Genomic DNA, 22422 nt, shown 5'->3' with positions numbered 1-22422 from the left:
AAGTTTAAAGGGACTAGCTAATAAATCCTTCTGTAATGGGAAGAACATGTTAATTTATAAAACTTGATTATCAACTACATGGATAGCATGTTGCTGCTAATCAGGAAAATTAGAGCAATAATCCCTTATACTGAGTGTGGCAAGTGTCAAGAAAAGTACTACTAAATAAGCTTGGTTGCTGGCAATGTCACTTAAAGCCATATATGTGACTGAAGCATCCATTTTATTTTATTTTTTTTCAAACAAGTGTGTATTTGAGGAAAGAGATTTTTAAAAAATTTTAAAGATTTTATTTACTTTGTAGAGAAAGGGGAAGGGAGGGAGAAAGAGAGAGAGAGAAACATCAATGTGTGGTTGCCTCTCACATGCCCCCTACTGGGGAGCTGGCCTGCAAACCAGGCATGTGCCCTGACTGAGAATTGAAACGGTGACCCTTTGGTTCACAGGTCGGCTCTCAACCCACTGAGCCACACCAGCCAGAGCTTGAAGCCTCCACTTTAAATGCACTTCCTCATCCTAGCCTCTCCCAATAACCCTGACTTCATGCTTACATATATGGTAACAATGCAATAGTAACAGAACATTTTAGATTTATATTGTTCTTTTTATCAAACTTTTTATTATAAAATTAAGACATGCTTCCTGTGGAAAACTTAGAAAATACAAGAAAAAGAAAATATATACCTCCCATAATTCCAGAATTAAGATTCTGGTGCATTTCTTCCTAGAGTTTCAGAGTTCTCACAGTTTTGTTTCATCTTTTATAAATGCCATGAAGAGACAAGAGAGATCTTTTAAATCTCCACATATGGCTTCTGGCCAAGATGGAGACATAGGTAGATACACTTTGCTTCCTCACACAACCAAAAGAAAGACAACAACCAATTTAAAAACAAAAAAACAACCAGAACTACCAGAAAATCAAACTGTATGGAAGTCTGACAACCAAGGAGTTAAAGAAGAAACATTCATCCACACTGGTAGGAGGGGTGGAAACAGGTAGCTGGGGCAGAGAAGATGTGTGCAAGGCAGAGGCTGGAGGACCCCGCAGTTCCACATTCATGTGCAGATAAACTGGGAGGAACAACCAAGGAGTGAGACAGACCACGTAATCCAACGTTCCGGCATGGGGCAAAAAGCCTCAAAACCTCTGGCTGTAGCCCTGGCTGGTGTGGCTCAGTGGATTGAGCATGAGCAAACCAAAGGATCACTGGTTTGATTCCCAGTCAGGGCACATGCCTGGGTTGCGGGCCAGGTACTCAATTGGGGGTGCACAAGAGGCAACCACACATGGAGAAAAAAAAAGCAAAAAAAACCCAAAACCCAACAAAAAAACCCTCTAGCTGTAAAAACCCATGGGGCTGGTGGCAGTAGGAGAAACACCCAGTTTCACAAGAGAGTCCATTGGAGGGACCCACAGGGTCCTAGAATGTATACAAACCCATCCACCCAGGAATCAGCACCAGAAGGGCCCAAATTGGTTGTGGGAAGCAAGAGAAGTGACTGAAAGCAGGACAAAAGGTGAGCATGTGGCATTGTTCCCTCTCTGACCCCTCCCCCACATACAACCTCACAACACAGAGAAGTGGGTTGACCTGCCCTGGTAAATACCTAAGGCTCTGTCCCTTACAATGTAATAGGTGTGCTGAGACAAAGAAATATGGCCCAAATGAAAGAAAAGATCAAAATTCCAGAAAAAGAACTAAGCGACGAGGAGAAAGCCAACCTAGTTGATGCAGAGTTCAAAACACTGGTAATTAGGATGCTCACAGAAATGACTGAGTACAGACACAAAATAGAGGAAGAAGTGAAGGCTATGCAGAGTGAGATAAAGGAAAATATACAGGGAACCACCAGTGAAGAGAAGGAAAGCAGGACTCAAATCAACCATTTGGAACAAAAGGAAGAAATAAACATTCAACTGGAACAGAATGAAGGAACAAGAATTCAAAGAAATGAGGAGAGGCTTAGGAACCTCTGGGACAACTTTAAACATTCCAATTTCTGAGTCACAGGAGTGCCAGAAGGAGAAGAAGAAGAAGAGCAAAAAATTGAAAATTTATTTGAAAAAATCATGAAGGAAAACTTCCCTAATCTGGTGAAGGAACTATAGACATGCAAGTCCAGGAAGCTCAGAGAATCCCAAAGAAGTTGGACCCGAGGAGGAACACACCAAGGCACATCATAATTATATTAGCCAAGATGAAACAGAAGGTGAGAATCTTAGAAGCAGCAAGAGAAAAGGACACAGTTACCTACAAAGGAGTTCCCATATGACTGTCAGCTGATTTCTCAAAAGAAACCTTACAGGCAAGAAGGTACTGGAAAGAAATATTCAGTCATGAAAGGCAAGGACCTATATCCCAGATTACTCTATCCAGCAAAGCTATCATTTAGAATGGAAGGGCAGATAAAGTGCTTCCCAGATAAGGTCAAGTTAAAGGAGTTCATCATCACCAAGGCCTTATTATATGAAATGTTAAAGGGACTTAGGTAAGAAAAAAGATCAAAACGATGACCAGTAAAATGACAACTCACAACTATCAACAACTGAACCTAAAAAACAAAAACAAAACAAACTAAGCAAACAACTAGAACAGGAACAGAATCACAGAAATCGAGATCACATGGAGCGTTATCACTGGAGAGAGAGAGTGGAAAGAATGGGGGAAAAGGTACAAGGAATAAGAAGTGTAATTAGTTGGTACAAAATAGACAGGGGGAGGTTAAAAATAGTATAGGAAATTGAGAAGCCAAAGAACTTATATGTATGACCCATGGACATGAACTAAGTTGGGGGGAATGCTGGAGGGAGGAGGTACAGGGCAGAGGGGAATAAAGGGGAGAAAAATAATGGGACAACTGTAATTGCATAATCAATAAAATATACTTAAAAAGAATAAATCTCCACATATGGGTAAGCAATATGCTTGATGGATAAGGAAGGGATCACAGAGAAGTTAAGTGATTTATCCAAGGTCACATAGGTAGAATACAATGAGGCTAAGGATAGAAGCCAGGTGTCTTCTGCCACATGTGAGTAATGATGGTACTTCTGCTGAAACCTAGTGAGAGCTTTGAGAGGCATCAAGGCTCTACCTGGTCAGGAACTGTGTATACTGACAGGGAGCTGAAAGGGTGGCTTGTGGTAAAATTCACTCCAAGGGGACTCAAGAAAGACTGGCTTCTGTGATTCTGTTATAGAGTTTTGCACTTGGCTTTTCATTACACCTTGTCTACCATGACGAACTAGGTAACTGTGAGTGTGTCTCAGAAAACCTAACATGTTGAGGCAAACTTTTTTGACTACATGCCTTTTAGGGAAGGCATGAAGGAATTTCTGGTCCTTGTTCCAATTTTCTCAGCTTCAGTAATAGCCTAACATCACCATGACTTTCAGAGACTGTGGAACAGAGCAGCTAAGCTCTGAGGAGTAGAAAATGAGGTGGCTGTTAAGATCATCAGGCAAAGTTTTGTAAATGACATACAACGCAAGTGTAGCAGTTACAAGGGATTGAAATCTTAAGTTAGACTATCTGGGTTCACATTCCAGCTTTGGCATATGGTTGTGTGAACTTTTAAAAACTAATTTTTCACTTATTGATTTTAGAGAGAGGAAGGGAGGGGGAGGAAGGGAGGGGAATGGGGGGGAGAGAGAGAGAGAGAGAGAGAGAGAGAGAGAGAGAGAGGGAGAGGGAGAGAGAGACGTCAATTTGTTGTTCCACTTATTTATGAATTCACTGGTTCATTCTTGTATGTGCTGTGCCCTGGGATCAAACCAGAAACCTTGGCGTATCAGGACGATGCTCTGACCAACTGGGCTACTTACCTGGCTAGGGCAGTTGTGTAAACTTTTGCAATGTGTGAACACTTGCAAATCACTTAACTTTTTAGGGTCTCCAGTTCTTATCTATAAAATAGTAATCTCATAGGTTACTTATGAGAATTAAAAAGATAATATATGTAAAACATTTAGTTACATAATTGGCACAGTTAATTTTCAATAAATATTAATTTAAAAAAGATACTAAAGAACTAACATCACCATGTAAACTTCCAAAACTTAAACTATTTTTCACAAGTGTAAATCATCAATCAGTTTCATGAGGAAACAGAGTTTTATAGTTCAACATGAAATTCCCACAGGCTCCCCAGTACAAGAAAGTAAAAAGAAAAAGAAAGAAGGAAAGGGGGGAGTGAGGGAGGGAAAAAGAGAATAAAGAGGAAAAAAAAGCAAATTTATTTGGGTGAAATTAAAGTCTAGAAGTGGAGCAAAATTAATGCTAACACCTTAAAAATCACTAGCCCACCCCTTTTCTCTCACTACCACCCCTCCTTCTCAAATTCCTTCTTCCATAACTAAAGTCTATTGGGCAAGTTTCTAAATCTTGGTCCTTTATACAAAACATGTTTTGTGAGTAAAATGGGGACCTGCTACAACAGAAAGTAGAGGCAATTGCTGAAATCTGTGACATTGGGAAACATTCAGGGACTTATTAATAAGAATAATAGATATGACAACCTGAGCTAGCATCATGGTAAGCATTTTATGTATGTTATCTCATTTCCTTCTCTATTATGAGACCCAGTCATCTACTATCATCTACAAATTTCAGGTTCAGAAAAGTAAAGGACATGATCAAGGACACACAGCACTGGGATGCAGCACTGTTTAGTTACAAAGCTTTAATCACTAACCTTCCTGCACAAGTATCAAAGAAGGGCTATGAGTATTTCAGTAAGATAGGCAATGTGCATAGATTAAGCCTCTAACTGAGGCTTATCTAGAGGAAGTTCTTGCTATGTTGGTCTCTGCTACCAAGTACAGCCAAGGAAATGATTAAAAAAATAATAAAGCTGTCAGTTGTGAAGTAGGTAAAAAGTGGCCATATCTGAGTGAGCCTGAGGGGGATCTGTGAGGGTAACACTTGAAGATGATACCTGAGGGTGACACTTGAGCAAACACATGGGTGATACCTGAGTGAACATGAACAGTGACACCTGAGACATAGTGAAAGTGTGACATCTGAGTTAGCAAGTGCTGTTGTTTCGAGTCAATAAATGTTTATGAGGGTAACCATGTCAGATATTCATAATTTATACCAGCTTTCCACCTTGATCTCAGCTGGCCTCCTTCTTGTACAACCTCATATGAACTACAGACTGACAGTATCAATGGCAACAATATGTTGTCTGACAAGAAGCTTCTCTCTGCTTAAGAAACATACCTTAGGATAGAGCAGTGCCATAAACTCTTCCAGGATGAGGGTGTGATTTGACACCAGATTGTCCAGGGCCCATAGCAAAGGAAATGGGACTTCCTCTTAGTGTTTGCTCCTTTCCCATTGAGTTGGTGTAGTCTCCAGGGACAAAGGCATCACATGAGGACCAAATATCTTGAAACTCCCCGCCAAAACAACAAATAAATGGCTGGGGGAAGTGGGGCTATGGGAATAGGTGTATGAGAAACAATTTCCTTAAGATTTCACAGTGGAGGGAGTCCTGGACAGGTAAGAATGGCCACAGTGTCAGGGGAGCCCCTTCAACACATCCCAAACACTTTTGTTCTGCGCCTGCCTCTGTAATCTAAGGGGCTCTTGACTCTTAGGTGTCCCTCTAAAGCAGTCATACTCAGGTCTATGCTCAGGTTTTGGATCCCAGGACTCAGGAATCTAATAATCACACAAACATGAGGGTCCCATTCCCTAAACAAAATTTACCTATTTGTCCGAGGAAAGAAAAACTGTGAGAAAAAGACAAATCAATGGAGGGCTACCCTTCCATTTCCTGCACCCAAGTCCATGGAGGGGTATATTGTAAAGCTGTTCTAAAGGCGAGTATGGTCAAGTACCCAGCCTGTCCTTCCAGCTTTCTCCCTTTGACTCTAGCCAGGCTTGTTGGATATACAAGAAGAATGACTATGATGGCTGCATGTTAGAATTAATTAGCTTGGGAACTTTTAAAATAATACCCACCTTTATACACTGCTAGTAGGAATGAAAAAATGGTGCAGCCACTTGGGAAAACAGTTTGCTGTCCCTCAAAAAATATGACCCAGTAATTCCATTCCTAGGCGTATACTCAAAAAAACTGAAAACATATTTCTACACAAAAACTTGTACTTGGCATTATTCATAATAGCCAAAAAGTGAAAACAACCTCCATGTTTATCAATTGATGAATGAATAAATATCCATACAGTAGAATATTATTCAGCCATAAAAAGGAAAGAAATACCGATACATGCTATGACATGGATTAACCTGAAAATACTGTATTAAATGAAAGAAGCCAGAGACGAGCTGTTGCATATTGTATGATCCCATTTATATGACATGGCCAGAGTGGGCAAATCCACACAGATAACAATTAGTGGTTGCCAGGCACGGTGGGGCAGGAAAAACAAAGGAGTAACTGGCTAACAATATGGGGTTTCATTTTGATGTGATGAAAATGTTCTGGAATTAGATAGTGGTAATAGCTGTACAACTTTTTGAAAGTACAAAAAAAATCATTCAATTCTATATTTTAAAAGGGTGAATATTATGGTATATGGATTATATCTTAATAAGAAAATTACATTAAAAACACTGAAATGTACACTTTAAAAGGTGAATTTTATGGTTGTGAACTATATTTCAATTAAAAATTGAATAAGCCAATTTAATAAATTAATTTTAAAATTAATAATACCAATATCTGGGCCTCACCCTTGAGAGATTCTGATTTAAATGGCCTCACATGGAAATAAAAAACAAACTGACAGTGACCAGATGGGAGGAGGGCAGGGGACAATGCGGGAAAGAAGGAGAAAGGGCAAGTCAAGGAGCATGTATAGAGGACCCATGGGCACGGACAACAGGGTTGGGATTGACTGTGGGAGTGGGGGGCGGGGTGTATGGATGGGGCAGGGGAGAGCAATGGAGAAAAATGTGGGACAAATGTAACTGAACAACAACAAAAATACATGATAGAACTAGAAAGACAAGCCATAGCACAAGACAATATGCTTATGACACAAAGCTGACAAAAGATTCATATCCACAATATACAAATCGGTAAAAGACAGACAACTCAAAATGGAGGAAAAGACCCAAAATGACATTCCCAAAGAGAAAATTAAAAATATAAGTTAAAAAAGGGAAGTTATTCAACTTCATTCAATTGAATCTAAAAATCAAAATAAATGAACAAACAGAACAGAAATAGACTCATAGATACAGTGAACATTTCAAGGATGCCACTTGGAAGGGAGGTTCCAGGTATGGGTGAGAAAGGTGAAGGGATTTAGAAATGCAAATTGGTTGTTACAGAATAGTCATGGGGATGTAAAGTACAGCACAGGGAATATAGCCAATAATATTCTAATAACTATGCATGGTGTCAGACGGGTATGAGGTTTTATTAGAGCGATCACTTAGTTATATAATGTCTGATCACTGGGGTGTACACTTGAAACTAATATCATAGTGTATGTCAACTGTAATTGAAAAAAGTGATTAAAATAAATAAAGTTCACAGTAAAAAAAAGCTATTCAACTTTGTTTTTAATCAGTGAAATGCAATTAAAGATAAAATTAAATACTTATAAATAAGCAAAAATTCAAAAATCAAAGTGTTGGTGAAGATGAAGAGCAAAGGATTGATCATACATTGCTTGTCGGAGTGTATACTGCTTGGGAAAGCAGTTGGCATAATCTAGTGAAGTGGAAGATATGTGTATCACAACTACAAACTAGAGAGCTCATGTGCTGCATACTGAAATACACGTAAAGGCCACTGACAGCCGTACTGTTCAGAAAAGCCCCAGACAGAAACAACCCAATTGTTCATTAACATTGGAATGGTGAAATAAACTGTACTATATTCGTATGATTAAACACTAACTACAAATAAAAATGAACAGAATTACAGCCATATGCAAAAACATAGATGGAACGCCAAAGCATAATGTTAAGCAAAAGAAGCAAGACACAAAAGAATACACACAGTGTGATTCTATTCACACAAAGTTGAAAAACAGGTGAAACTAAGTTATATCTATGGGTAACACATAGTTGGTAAAACTGTAACAATGGACAAGAAAGTGATTAGTATAAAAGTCAGGAAAATAGGGGAGTATAATTGGGTCGTTGTACAGGGTTCTTGTGGAGTGCCCCAATGTTCCATTTACTAATGTGGGTAGTTGATTATGAGTGTACTTGTTTCTTTATACTGTACACATTCAGATTTTATGCATTTTTCTGTAGTGTTATTTTTCACAATAAAAAAGGTTAAACCATCTTTTTTAAGTAAGGAAAAAAATCCTCCTGATGATCTAATATAAACCAAGGTTGACATTAATTACATTAAAGGAAGGTTCCCCAGAAGTATATTTGTACATAATTTAATAAATTTCCAAAACAGAAAAAAAATCTAAATATTTGAAACTATTAACAGTGGATATCTCAGTGGAGAATGAGGAGTAGTACTGTACAGCATGTTAGAGAGACTTTATTTTTCTATAACATATTTTTTAATGTTCAGATTTAATGATAAGTGTTACTCTGGTTATAATTAAAAAGATAACTTTTAATAAAATAAGATTTAAAAATACATTTGGAAGGATACACACAAAAAAAACCTAAAAAAAAAATTAGTTGCCTCAGGAAAAGGGAATAGAAGGAATATTTTCATTGGACCTTTTGAATTTTTAACCCATGTGAAAGTATTACCTATAGAAATTTTTATTTAAGAATATTTCTCTCTAGCAGCTTTTCCCAGGGCCAACTACCAGAGAAGTACACATTAGCAGCCTTTGAAACTGGCCTAAGAACATCTTCTCATGCATTAGATTCTCCCACATGCCCTACCCCCTCTACCATGGCATTGAGACACTGCCTTATAGACAACCTATAAGGACTTGCATTTATAAATGTGAAGTGGTATGCCTGCCATTGCCCTTTGCCTAAATCGGAGTCCATTATACTTGCTAGGTAGCAAAACAAATTCTTTTCCTGTACTTAGGCTGCTACAGTGCCATAGTAAAGAAGGGAGAGTTACCTCTAAGAGGAGCTCCACACTATCCACCTGAAGCTCTTGCAGTCCCACGATCTGTACCACATGCTTGCTATCTTCTCTTGCAAAGAGCCTGCAGATGCAAGAACATGGTTGGTATGACAGAGCTGCTGTAATAGACTTTGTTCTTGCCTCCCCAGAAACCACTTCACTACTCCCCTATCACTAAGTAGCAGTTTTGCCCTCTGGGTGGGCTTCATGTGCACTCTCCCCAACCATTCCCACATCTCCTGGCCCCCATCCAGGGTTTCAGGTGTGGTCCTCGATTGTTGTAAACAAATCAGCATCTTTGGCTATAGTTAAAAGAATGAAAGTATAGGAGGGGAGGGGAACAACAACAAAAAGAATGCACGTATAACCTAAACCTATGCCAATCAGTGGATGGTGTATTCCTGGCTAGAGTGACTGGTTCAGGAGTGGATATGGTACCTCTACCAGATCCAATCAAAATCAAGTCCGAGAATCTGGTTGTTAGATATCTGGCTCTCTGGCTATCTGTGAGGTGTTCTCTCGTTCTCTCTCTCTCTCTCTGGAAGTAAAAGCATGTGGCCCTGGGAGCAGTTGCAACCATTTAACATTCACAAAAAAGACAGTTCTGGAATGAAGCTAACACCATAGAAGGTAGAGCAGAGATGCAAAGAAATTGGGTCCTTATAACATCCCTGAGCTGCTACAGTAAAGGCACTAAGGCCTGACAGATCTCTAGGCTTTCTAGTTACACGAGCTAATGATTTTCTTAAATGCTTAAGCCAGTATAAGTGGGGTTTTATTTTACTTGCAACAGAAGCAGTCCTGATATATCTTCCAAGAGAACAAGGAAGAGCTGGTATTACAACTGAATGCCCCAGGCCTGCATGTAATGAGTGGTTATGGTCTACCATCATCATTAAGCCAGACCCACCAAGGGGCATGTATTGAATCTATTGAAGACTCTAAGGTTATTTTCCCCCCTCAATAAGATACTGATTAAGGTTAGAAATGAAATTGAATTTCATAAAAAAGGAAATGATATTTTCTCCAATTTTTTTTCTCAGCCTATGCTTCTCCCAAGTTTCCAAATTTTTTTAAGATTGAAGGAAAACAGTTCACAGATGCTCATGACCATTGAGAAAACAACTCTACTGGAACAGTTAGGTTTATGGAATAAAGGATGGATCTAGGTTTCAGAACCCTCATGTCATTCCTGAACACACTTCCCAGGCCCTATGCCACTCCAGCAAGGTTCCTAACACACAGCCCAAACATACTGCTAGATTTTTAAATCCTATGAGGAAGATTTCTATCGCTTTTTATGCGAGGGTATAAAACAATTTATCTTCTACTTTTAAGACTTAATTTGAAGATCCTTAAACTCTGGTTTCTAGTTTAAGAGGTAGATCAAGTATACATACACACACACATATACATACACACACACACATACTTTTTCTATGTCTGTCAAAGCCCCACTATTATAGAAGATATATTTTATTATAAAAACAACAGAATAAATTATAACAGCTCTAAAACAAACAAGAAAGTGTGGCCATCAGCAGATCAGGACATTTCAGAAGACCGAAAAGGGGAGGAAACAAAGCAATATTAGCCAATTAGCCAGAGATTAAAAAAAAAACAAAACCCACAGCCCAAGACAAAGAATAAGTCTGGGTCTTTCCTTCTGAGCCCTAGAGAAGCTTCAAACCAGGAATTAGCATATTCCCATCCCTTTGGCTATAATTAAAGAATGGAAATATACAGGGTAATATACCTGGGCCATTCATTAAAGAATTACACTCACTACAGCTGAATAATCTGACTGTCCCTTCACACACAAAAAACAAACCACACACACAGCACAATGGTGGCTTTAATTTTCATGCCAACTGTTCTTTAAAGGAAGTGGCCATTCTGAATGGAAAGGACCCCGAATAAGATTGTTGGGGTTGGAAGAGAAGACATGATTAAGCTAACTTGAGGCTTCAAAACCAACACAGAGAGAGCAAAAAAAAGGCAACTCTTTGCCAAAGCAATCCTAGAGTGGCACACCCTTCTTTATTTGGCACGCCTGAACCCCTAAAACCTATATATTCTCTGAATTGTGGCATACCTAGAGGTCCCTTTGTGTTAGAGTCCACAGAATGACGGCTTGCCTCAGCCCACACAGTGGCCTCTCCAGTTATGATACTGAATACTCTAACGTCCCTCTTCAGTGGGGGCTGGCCTTACCACATTTTCTCTACTGAACTGGAGCTGCTCCTCCATGTCCACTCCACATTCCAGTGCTTGCCTGGAGCTCGTGGAACTCCATGTCCTTTTGGACAGTTCTGTAGGGGCATGGATCCCTTTGTTGTGGGGCTAGTCTATTTCACTGATTTGGTTTTCCCAGTCTTCTACCATGTTCAGCCTCAACTCACTCCTCTCCACCTGGTATAGCTACTCCCAACATGTTTCATGTCTGGTTAATTCTGTTATGACAAACTTTTATCCTCCCACCTCCCCTACTTCCTCTCTCCCCCCTATTTTCCCAGTCAGTCAATACCTTCACAGCTTCATTGCCTCCTACTAAGTGATCTGTTTCAACCTAAATAAAACTTTATGCCATAAAAATACAATAGGGATTTAAATTTAGAGTTACTGAATACATTTCTAAATTATATTATGTTGTAAGGGCAACAGTTTAAGCCTTATATGAGTTAAAAGTCTAATGTGAAGTAAAGGGGTTTTCTTCTCATTCAACTGACTTAAGAAAACTATCATGAAGTCCATCATAAGATTGAGGGAAAAAAAGAAAAAAAACAGGAAAAAGTAGGAAACATTATTCATAGTTCTTCCAGTGTAATAATAGGTCAAAAGAATATGAAGAGATTTAAGTATATGTTGGCTTCCTGACTTCCTGAAATTAGACCTTTTTCATAGACCAAAATAAAAGGGATAATTTTTTTTTTTAAAGACTTCATTTATTCACCTTCAGAAAGAGAGGAAGCAGGGGAGAAAGAGAGGGAGAAAAACATCAATTTGTGAGAGAACCATCAATCAGCTGCCTCCTGCATGTACCCAACTGGGGACCTGGCCTGCAACCCAGGCATGTATCCTGACAGGGAATCGAACCAGAGACCTTTTGGTTTGCAGGCCAGTACTCAATCCACTGAGCCACATCAGCCATGGCTAAAAGGGATAATATTTGGATAAACATTAGACATTGATCACTTGAAAGGCTAATTTAAATCTTTCTATAGCTGAACTGACAGTTTCAAAAATATGTATTTGATTCAGGAGACTTTCATTTCACAAAATGGTATTAATGTCTCAATAAATCCCATGATTCATTGGGACTCTGGCTTAAAATAGTGATGAACAGATTCGCAGTTTCCCACTCATATCCAGTACCTTTTTCTTCTATTTAGGAGGTCATAAAGCTGTCCACAGTAGATCTCATAGAAGCTGATCCACACAAAGAGGTGCCTTCTTGACTGAGACACTTCTAGTTGCCTGAAGATATCTTTGGCAGCCAGAGCATACAGTCCTGGGTTCTGATGAGTTCCTATCATGGTGTAGGTCTTTCCAGCACCTGTCTGTCCATATGCAAAGCAAGTGGCATTGCCTCTGAGGGAAGAATAATTTGTATCACTTATACATGACAGAAATGATAGCCTACCCATAGATTTTTTTAAATCCTCACCCAAAGACATGCTTATTGATTTTTACAGAGAGGGGGTGGGAGAGAGAGAGGGAGAAAAACATCAATTGGTTGCCTCTCATACAGGCCCCGACAGGGGACTGAACCTGCAACCTGTGCCCTGACCAAGAATCAAACCCATGACCTTTCGGTTTACAGAACAATGCTCCAACCAACTGGGCCATACCCGTGAGGGCTCTACCCATAGATTTTTAATGATAAAAGTCAGGTTGAAAAAGAATTTCTTTGACAAAATACAGCTATAAACATATAATCCTTTTAAGAAGAGAGCTTTACATTATCAAAACATGGGAAGAGGAAAAAACATTCTCAAAGCAGTACATGAGTTTTCTGACAGAAATTTTTTATGGAACTGGTAAGACCATAAGACAACTCTGAAAGATAAGGAAACAAGGACTCCTACCAGATCACAGCGGGCAAACACAAGGCCCGCGGGCTGAATCCGGCCCTCCACCTTGTTCTATCCGGCCCGGCACCTTGTTTCTACCCAGCAGCAGTGCCAAACTCTTGCTTAACTGTTAAGGAGTAGTTACATTTATACAGTCCTAAAATTCCATTCAGCCCTTTGAAGGCAATCACGAGGCTAATGTGGCCCCCAGTGAAAATAAGTTTGATACCCCGTCCTACATGCTTTAGAGGGTCCCAGAGAAGATGATTTTGTGTTAATCTGGAAAGACAAGTCTGCTGAAAGAAGTAATAGAGAATGAAATACAATAACTCATAGAAGATCATGTGATATAAACATGATGGTAGTGACCGCTCATGTAAATATTAAGGAAGTTTAGACAGGTGAAAACAATGTAAGCAAAGTATTTGAGGAAGGACTCATAAAAGGGCTTCTCTCAGGGTCTCAGTTTTCACTTTCATCAATAAATTGCTAGGTCACTTCTAAGATCCCTTCTAGCCCTGATATTCTGTGATTCTAAGTGAGAATCACTATTCTTGCACGTGGATAAATGTGTGCACACACCCTGTATGAGTGTAAAGAACCGCAGAATAAGAGGTGGGAAGTTAAAAGAACAACCTACCAATCACAGTATGTTGTTTTTTTAAGATTTTATTTATTTATTTTTAGCAAAAGGAGAAGTGAGAGAGGAAGAGAGGGAGAGAAACACCGATATATGAGAGATACATATAGGTTGCCTCTTGCACACTCCTAACTGGGGATCTGGCCCACAACCCAGGCATGTGCTCTGACTGGGAATTGAACTGGCAACCTTTCAGTTCCCTGGCTGACACTCAATCCACTGAGCCAGCCCGGCCAGGCCAAACACAGTATGTTTTAAGAGGAGTTGCGAGTCAAAATTACTGGAGCATTGTGGGATCTGACCATGTATAAGAGTCCTGAGTAGAAAGTGAATATAATGTTAGGTAGGAAGTAGTTATTGCAGACTCTTGAACAGGAATCATGTGGATTAATGATGACAGTAGCTATGCTTTAAGGAAAAAATATGTATGGACATGGGGGGTAGGGAGAGGCCAGAGGTGAGTAGAGAGAGATGAACACAACGAAATGGAACTGAAGCCAGATATAAAAGAAGGAATGATATGACAAGAGGAAAAGAACTGTGAAAGTGTGAGAATCAAGAGATGGGAGCTAATCAGATTTCAACTGCTTGAAGCACAGACCAGTTACTTCTTATTTTTTAAACCATGGCTCCCAGGCCCTGGCCGGGTAGTTCAGTTGGTTAGAGTGTTGTCATGATATGCCAAGGTTTGTGGAGGTGGCAGGTTCAGTATCTGGTCAGGGCACATACAAGAAGCAACCAATGAACGCATAAATAAGTGAAACAACAAACAGGTCTTTTTCTCTCGTATCTCTCCCTCTGTCTCCAAAAACTATAACTTAAAAAAAAAACCAACAACCCAACAGACTGTGGCTCCCAGCAGTGTGGGTACTTGAATACAAGGTTAGAGGCATAGTTAGGAAAATGATAACAGAAGGAAAATTTGAATACCCTGAAGACCTAGCAGAATGAGAGTAGAGAGTACCATCTTGCTTATCTTCGGAACATTTTAGTGATGAGCTTGTCAAAGAAATAACAAATATGGTCATGAGGAATCTCTATTGCACTTTATAGAATTTATAGTTAAGCTGTACTTAACTTGCAACTCTTTATCTATTTTTTAATTTATTTTTAGACAGAGGGGAAGGGAGGGCAAAAGAGAGGGAGAGAAACACCAATGTGTAGTTGCCTCTCCTGTACCATGTATCGGGGAATCTGGCCTGCAGCCCAGGCATGTGCCCTGACTGGGAATCCAACCAGCAACATTTTGGTTCACAGGCTGGTGTACCACTGAGCCACACTAGCCAGGGTCCTTATTTTTATTGTCAATGTCTTAACATCCAAATTCTAACTTATTTTCAAAATTTACTCTCTCAGACAGTACACTCTAGATTTTGTGCATAAAAAATTGAATGTGAAGATATTTTACTTTTTTAGCCTGCTCATACAAGTAATTATAAAAAATTTAAATGACTACAAAACAACAACAAAAAGACAATAAAAAATAGGCAAATGAAGATATTTAAATGACCAATAAGCACATGAAAACATGCTCAATATCCTTAGGCATTAGGAAAATTCAAATTAAAAACACAATAATGCCCTGGCTGGTGTAGCTCAGTGGATTGAGCACCGGCCTGCGAACCAAAGGGTCGCCGGTTTGATTCCCAGTCAGGGCACATGCCTGGGTTGTGGGCCAGGTCCCCAATAGGGGTCATGAGAGAGGTAACCACACATTGAAGTTTCTCTCCCTCTCTTTCTCCCTCCCTTCCCCTCTCTCTAAAAATAAAAATTATTAAAAAAAACCCAAAACACAATAAGATATAGTTCCATACCCATTAGATTTGCTAAAATAAAAAAGGCTGACAATGCCAAATATGTTTGAGGATACAGAGCTGGAATTCTCATATGTTGATTGTTGCTGGAAGTAGAGTAATGCACGGAAAACTGACATTTTCTTATAAACATATCTATCCTGTGAGCCATCAATTCCATTTCTAGGTTTTTATCCAAGATAAATGAAAACATGTCCACAAAATACTTGTATAAAAATGTTTATACGGCTTTATTCATAATAGTCCAGAAATGGAAACAACCCAAATGTAAATCCACAGGAGAATGGATAAACAATTTATGGTATATTCATAGAAGGGAATATTGCCCAGCAATAAAAACAAGGGGCACATGCAACAACATGTACTAATGCAAAACAGAACAAAACATTATGTTAAACAAAGAAGCCAGGCATAAGAGAATATATCACAGTGATTCTATTACTAATCTATAGTGACAGAAAACAGGTCAGTGGTTATATAAGACCTGGGGGTAACAGTATAAAATTAACTAAAAAGGGACATAGGAGAACTTCTAGGGTAGCGAAAATGTTCTATATGTTGTTCCAGGTATTGGTTAGCTGGATGTATACACTATGAAAAGTCATTAAACCTGAATACTTCTTATGATCTGTGTATCTTATTGCATGTGAATTACACCTCAGTTTTTTCACATTATAAAAGTTATTTGAAAAAAAACCCCAAAATACTCTAGAATCAGCAACTCTAGTAGATTGTTTGGCATACATGCCTACATTTTAAATACACAACAGAAGCCTCTACTACCTTTTCTGTACCATTTAGTGTTTATTAAGTATAAATAATTATTTCAAAATTTAATCTTTTTTACTTTATTGATTTGAGAGAGAGAGAGAAACACTGCTTTGTTGTTCCATTTATTCATGCATTCATTGGTGGTTTCTTATATGTGTCCCGAACGGGGATCAAACCCACAGCCTTGGGGTATCTGGACAATGCTCTAACCAACAGAGCTCGCCAGTCAGGGCCTATTTCAAAATTTAAAAAATACATTTATGAAAGATGGATAAGTGATAGGCACTTAACTTTCTACTCAAAGGAGAAAATTAATGAAACTATAGCTAGAATACATAACTCCTAGTATCAAAAGTTCAAACTAGGGCAGAGAGGTGGGTTTGGCTGGGGTGGGGGTGGGGGAGAAAATGCAGACAACTGTAATTGAACAACAATAAAATAATTGAAAAATTGAAAAAAAAATTGGAACAACTTAAAAAAAAAGTTCAAACTAACTACAACCACTTATACCTTTTTATTCTAAGGACCTTGATGAAATTATATTGCTGTCAGCTTATATTTTTCCACTGAGCACAGATAATCAATATCATCAGTGTAAAAGGAAATTTTGCTGAAAATTCCTAAATGCTTGGTAAATCCTACAAATAGAGACACTGAATTTTTCAGAAGAGACTAATTTAAATTCATAAGATCAAAACACAAATTCATGTTTAATTCAAAAGAACAAAAAACAGCATAGGTAATATTTATTTTAAAAATATGATTTATGGAAAATAAAAAATAAAGAGCAAAAGCAGCAGAAAATTACTATCATACCCATTGAAAATATGCTGAATGAGCGGGTGAGTAGTCTTCATGTATACATCCTGATTGGTACATGCCTCATCAAAGACTTCATCAAAATAAAAGACATGCTGTAAAATAAATTTGGTTTTTATAAAGACATTTTCCTCACCACTATCCAGTTAACACACGATAAAAGCACAAATACATTTTTAACTAATAGTAACTCACTATGATAAACTTATAATAAACAAACAAAAAAACCCCAAAAACCTGTCAAATGACAGTGCCTTCTTCTACTAGAGATCTCTGTTTGACATGTTGTTATAATGTAAAAACAAAGGCACACAATTTTCATTCTCTCTTAAGTGAAGTAAATTGATGAGTATATGAGGGGGCCAACACTCCTTAGGTCCAGGAGAGAAACTGATTCTACGGAGATTATCCTCAGAGCCCAGCTATGGCTAACATGGGAATTCTGGAGGAAGACCTCCATTCCATAAGTTACGCAGCTTAACTTTTAATTTAATAAACATTTATTGCTCAGCTGGTAGCATGTATATTACAGTAGGCTCTTCAAGGGACTCAAAGACATTACCCTACCATTATACCACCCTACAACATAAAGATGTTAATCCAGACAAGTTTACAAATGACTATAAGGTAGAAAAAACTTGACAGATAAAGTATACGTGAAGTTCAAAGGAGAAACATATTTCCTCTGATTGGGAAAGACTTTATGAGAAAAAGACTGTATTGGGAATGGGCCATGGGGAAAGAAGATAAATTTGAGAGGTAGAGATGAAGTCAGGGAAGGTATTATAAGCATGGTGGAAACATGAGCAGAGTCAAAGAAGGAAAGCACAAGGAATGTTTAGGGAACAGGGAGAACTCAATGTGACTGAAATTAGGATCTTGGTAGGTAGAAAAGTACAAAAGAAGGCTAGAATAATGAGTTATGACTATGTTATAGGGATCTTGGGACTAAGGGAGGGGGTAAAATGTTCTTATTTAATTCAGTAAGCAGTGGGAAAACAATAAAAATCTTTGCAAAGGAGAGGGATGATCTGAGCCATTTCATTGGACAATTAATCTGGCTTCACACTATGGATGGGTTGGGAACAGGAACACCAGTAATTCAGTGGTGAGGTAAAAGCGGTCTAAATTAGATGATGATAATGGAACTAAAGGAGATGAACATGTAAAATTTGGCAACTGACTGAATGAGGGAAGTTTGGGAGAAAAAGGAATCCAAGATGACTCCCAAATGAAAAGTAATCTGGAAAAGGAGAGATAGAAGACGCCACTGAATTGGTTCTGGTAAGCATTAGTTCAGGAGCCATAATCATTTGTATAATTTAGAGGATTACCATGTTGGCAGTCCAACTATAACTGAGTAAGAAATTCTAATAATGTCAAGCCTGATTGTAACATCATAATGGCAGTCCACAAATAATGAATGAGGGATGAGGCCTTATCTTCTGCTACTTTTTGGACCTACTGTAAATATACAGTAAAGGAAAAATTATATGGCAAATCCAGAAAAGTGAACTTGGGCCAATTTACTGTGGGTCACTCTACCCCAGGTTCAATTCTGTTTCAGGTACCATTACATTACATTAGAATGGAAATTCGTTAGGTCATCTAAGAAGAAATTGGGGCCAAAAAATGAATTTATCAGTTAGAAAAAAATCTCCAAAAGTTAGGAGGTGAGAAAGTATGAATCTGTGCAGCATAATGAGGAGACCTGTGAACTTTTAGTACTTTGAAAAATGTGATACGATTTCAAGAGCAGTAAAATGTTTGTAATTGTTGAACCCGGGTGATAGGTACATGGGGGTTCATTATATCCTTAATTAAGCTTAAAATAGCAAAATAAAAAATAAAATATATATCCAAAATCTGGATTTAATGAACATGATTTATATCTAACTTAACTGGTCTTTAAGCAAGGAGTCAAATCCATTCATTGATCAAATATCACCAACAGTCTTTATAGTTAAGTATGAAATCAAAGCAAAATACATTTTATGTATTTGATATTTCTCAGAAAAAGAAGAAACAAACAGAAGTAAATATAGAGCCCTGCATGGTGTGGCTCAGTGGATTGAGCACCAGCTTGTGAACCAAAAGGTCACTGGTTTGATTCTCAGCCAGGGCACATGTCTGGGTTGCAGGCCAGGCCCCCAGTTGGGGATGTTCAAGAGGCAGCCAATTGATGTTTCTCTCCCTTTCTTTCTTCTTCCTTTCCCCTCACTCTAAAACTAAATAAATAAAATCATTTAAAAAAAAGATGAATATATAGGAATATATTTTTGGAGCTTTCATTTATTTCATGAAGTATATAGCTATTTTTCCTTTCCTTCTACAAGTATTAGTGAATAATTTTAGATGTTGAGTAAAATACCTTAGAAAGCACTTACTGACAGGGGTTAGTATCTTACCTTTCAACAGAATTTAGGTATTAATTTTTCCAGTACTTTTGTAAGTATCTTTAATGAAAGATATGTGGATGTATAAGATTATTATAATTCATAAAATCCTTTGCTTCACATATACTTTCACTTGATCATACTTTATCAATAAGGTTAGATTAACACTTTGGCCTTGATATGATCAGAGTTTCATAGTTTATTTTTTAAATAAGTTTTTTCAGATTATAAAAGTAACATGTATTTGTAGAATACCTCTGGAAAGATACACTTATAACATTTAATACTGGTTGCCTTCAAAGAGGAAATGGAATTAGAGAAATACTTCTTACTGTATAACCTTTTGTACCTTTTGCTTTTGAAATAGGTAACTCTATCAAAAAGTTTTTACTTTTTCACATAAAAGTAACAACACAGCTGACTCTAGAAGATTTTAAAAACATGGAAAACAATAGAGAAGAATAACAAATTATCTGTAAATTTTACTACTCAGAGATAGCCACCATTAACTTTTTAAAAAATGTTTATAAGAGCTTAATTTAGCAAGACTTCCAGTCAAGATGGAAGCACAGGTAAACACGCTTTGCCTCCTCACACAACTACAGCAAAAATTACAACTAGACTACAAAACAAATATCACCCAAATTTGTTAGAAAATCGAGCTGTATGGAAGTACAGCAACCAAGTATTTAAAGAAGCCACATTTATCCAGACAGGTAGGAGGGTCAGAGGAGGGTCAGAGAAGCATGGAGAGGTACGGAAAGGCCTGGAGAGGCAGAGATGTGTAATGGGCAGTCCCACATTCACGTGCAGTGGATAAAAATTGGGAGGGATACCTCTGGAGCAAGGGATCCTAGCTCCAGGTCAGACCACATAGCCCAGGGTTTCAGCACCAGGAAGGTAAGTCCCCATAACTTATGGCTGTAAAAACCAGTGGGGGTTGGGATAGCAGAAGAAACTGCAGGATTCTCAGGAGACTCCTCTTAAAGTGCCCACAACAGTCTTAGGACTTAGCACAAGGGCAACAGCTTGAGGGGCACTAGAGGCATACAGAGAGAAATGGAAGTGACTGGCAACAGGACAAGTGCCAGGAGACAGCTTCTTCCTGGGCAAAACTCCAGCAGCATTGCCCTCTCTCCAAACCCTCCCCCACAGAGAGCCATAGAGCCACAGAGCAGTGACAAAGGTTACCCGGCCTTGGCGACGACCTAAGGCTCCACCCCATACAGCTTACAGGTGTGCGTTTCTATAATAGGCCACGCTAGTAAGACAGGGAGTCAAAGCAGCTCTACCTAATACACAGAAATAAACACTGGGAGGCTGCCAAATTGAAAAGACAAAGAAATATGGCCCAAATGAATGAACAGAACAAAACTCCAGAAAAAAAGAACTAAACGAAATGGAGATAAGCAACCTATTAGATGCAGAGTTCGAATCACTGGTTATTAGGATACTCAAAGAACTCATTAGGTACTGTAACAGCATAAAAAAGACCCAGGCAGAAATGAAGGTTACATTAAGTAAAATAAAGAAAAATCTACAGGGAACCAACAGTGGAGGGGATGAAGCTGAAAATCACATCAACAATTAGCAACATAAGGAAGAAATAAACTTTCAATCAGAACAGCAAAAAGAAACAAGAATTCAAAAAAACTAGGATAGATTATGGAGCCTCTGGGACATCTCCAAAGTACAACATCTGAATCATAGGGGTGGCAGAAAGAGAAAAGGAAGAGCAAGAAGTTGAAAATTTATTTGAAAAAATAATGAAAGAAAACTTCACTAACTTGGTGAAGGAAATAGACATACAAGTCCAGAAAGCACAGAGAGTCCCAAACGAGTTGGACCCAAAAAGGACCACACTAAGACACATCGTAATTAAAATGCCAACAGTTAAAGACAGAGAGAAAATCTTAAAAGCAGCAAGAGAAAAACAGAGTTACCTATAAAGAAGTTCCCATAAGACTATCAGCTGATTTCTCAAAAGAAACTTTGTAGACTAGAAGGGACTAGCAAGAAGTCTTCCAAGTGATGAAAAGTAAGGACCTACAACCTAGATTACTCTATCCAGGAACGCTATTATTTAGAATTAAAGGGCAGATAAAATGCTTCCCAGACAAGGTAAAGCAAAAGCAGTTCATCATCACCAAGCCATTATTACATGAAATGTCAAAAGGACTTATCTAAGAAAAAGAAGATTAAAATTATAAACATTAAAATGGCAACAAATTCACAACTACCAACAACTGAATCTAAAAAATAAACTAAGCAAACAACCAGAACAGGAGGCATTGATACACTTCACTTCCTTGCACAGTCAAAAGAAGGAAAACAACAAATTTAAAAACAAAAACAACCATAACTTCCAGAAAATCGAACTGTATGGAAGTCTAACAATCAAGGAGTTAAAGAAGAACCATTCATCCAGACTGGTAGGAGGTATGGAGATAGGATGCCGGGGCAGAGAGGACACAAGGCAAGGCAGCAGCTGATGGACCAGGTGATTCCACATTTGCATGTGGACTGCGTGTGGGGAGTGAGACAGACCACATAACCCAGGGTTACAGCGCAGTAAACTAAAGCCCCGAAAACTCTGGCTCTAAAAACCTGCGGGGGTTGTGGCAGCAAGAGAAACTGCCATCTCACAGGAGGGGCCCATGGGATCCTAGAACATACACAAGACCACTCACCCAGCAATCAGCACCAGGCCAGCATCTAAAAGGGCACAATCAGCTTGTGGGAAGTGAGGGAAATGACTGAAAGTAGGGTGAGAGCAAGTGGCATTGTTCCCTCTGACCTCTCCCCCACATACAGTGGTACAACACAGCAAAGTGGGTTGCCCTTCCCTGGTGAATACCTAA

At 38.6% G+C, this 22422-nt stretch overlaps 1 protein-coding gene across 2 annotated transcripts in view; it reads right to left on the bottom strand.

Moving 5' to 3' along the window:
• Positions 1–22422, bottom strand: part of KIF24 (kinesin family member 24) — an 83288-nt gene that overhangs the window by 23185 nt on the left and 37681 nt on the right. Inside the window, exons 4-6 of one of the 2 annotated variants that reach the window (XM_024560222.4) lie at positions 17163–17260; positions 12424–12639; positions 9043–9130 (exon numbers count right to left, since the gene is read on the bottom strand). In XM_024560222.4, coding sequence (XP_024415990.2) covers positions 9043–9130; positions 12424–12639; positions 17163–17260 — 402 coding nt within the window. The remainder of the gene's footprint in view (positions 1–9042; positions 9131–12423; positions 12640–17162; positions 17261–22422) is intronic. The other variant, XM_045195137.3, reaches the window with a different exon arrangement.

Source organism: Desmodus rotundus, chromosome 1 (assembly GCF_022682495.2).
Source record: "Desmodus rotundus isolate HL8 chromosome 1, HLdesRot8A.1, whole genome shotgun sequence".
NCBI lineage: Eukaryota > Metazoa > Chordata > Mammalia > Chiroptera > Phyllostomidae > Desmodus > Desmodus rotundus.
This window is presented reverse-complemented; position numbering and strand designations above follow the sequence as displayed.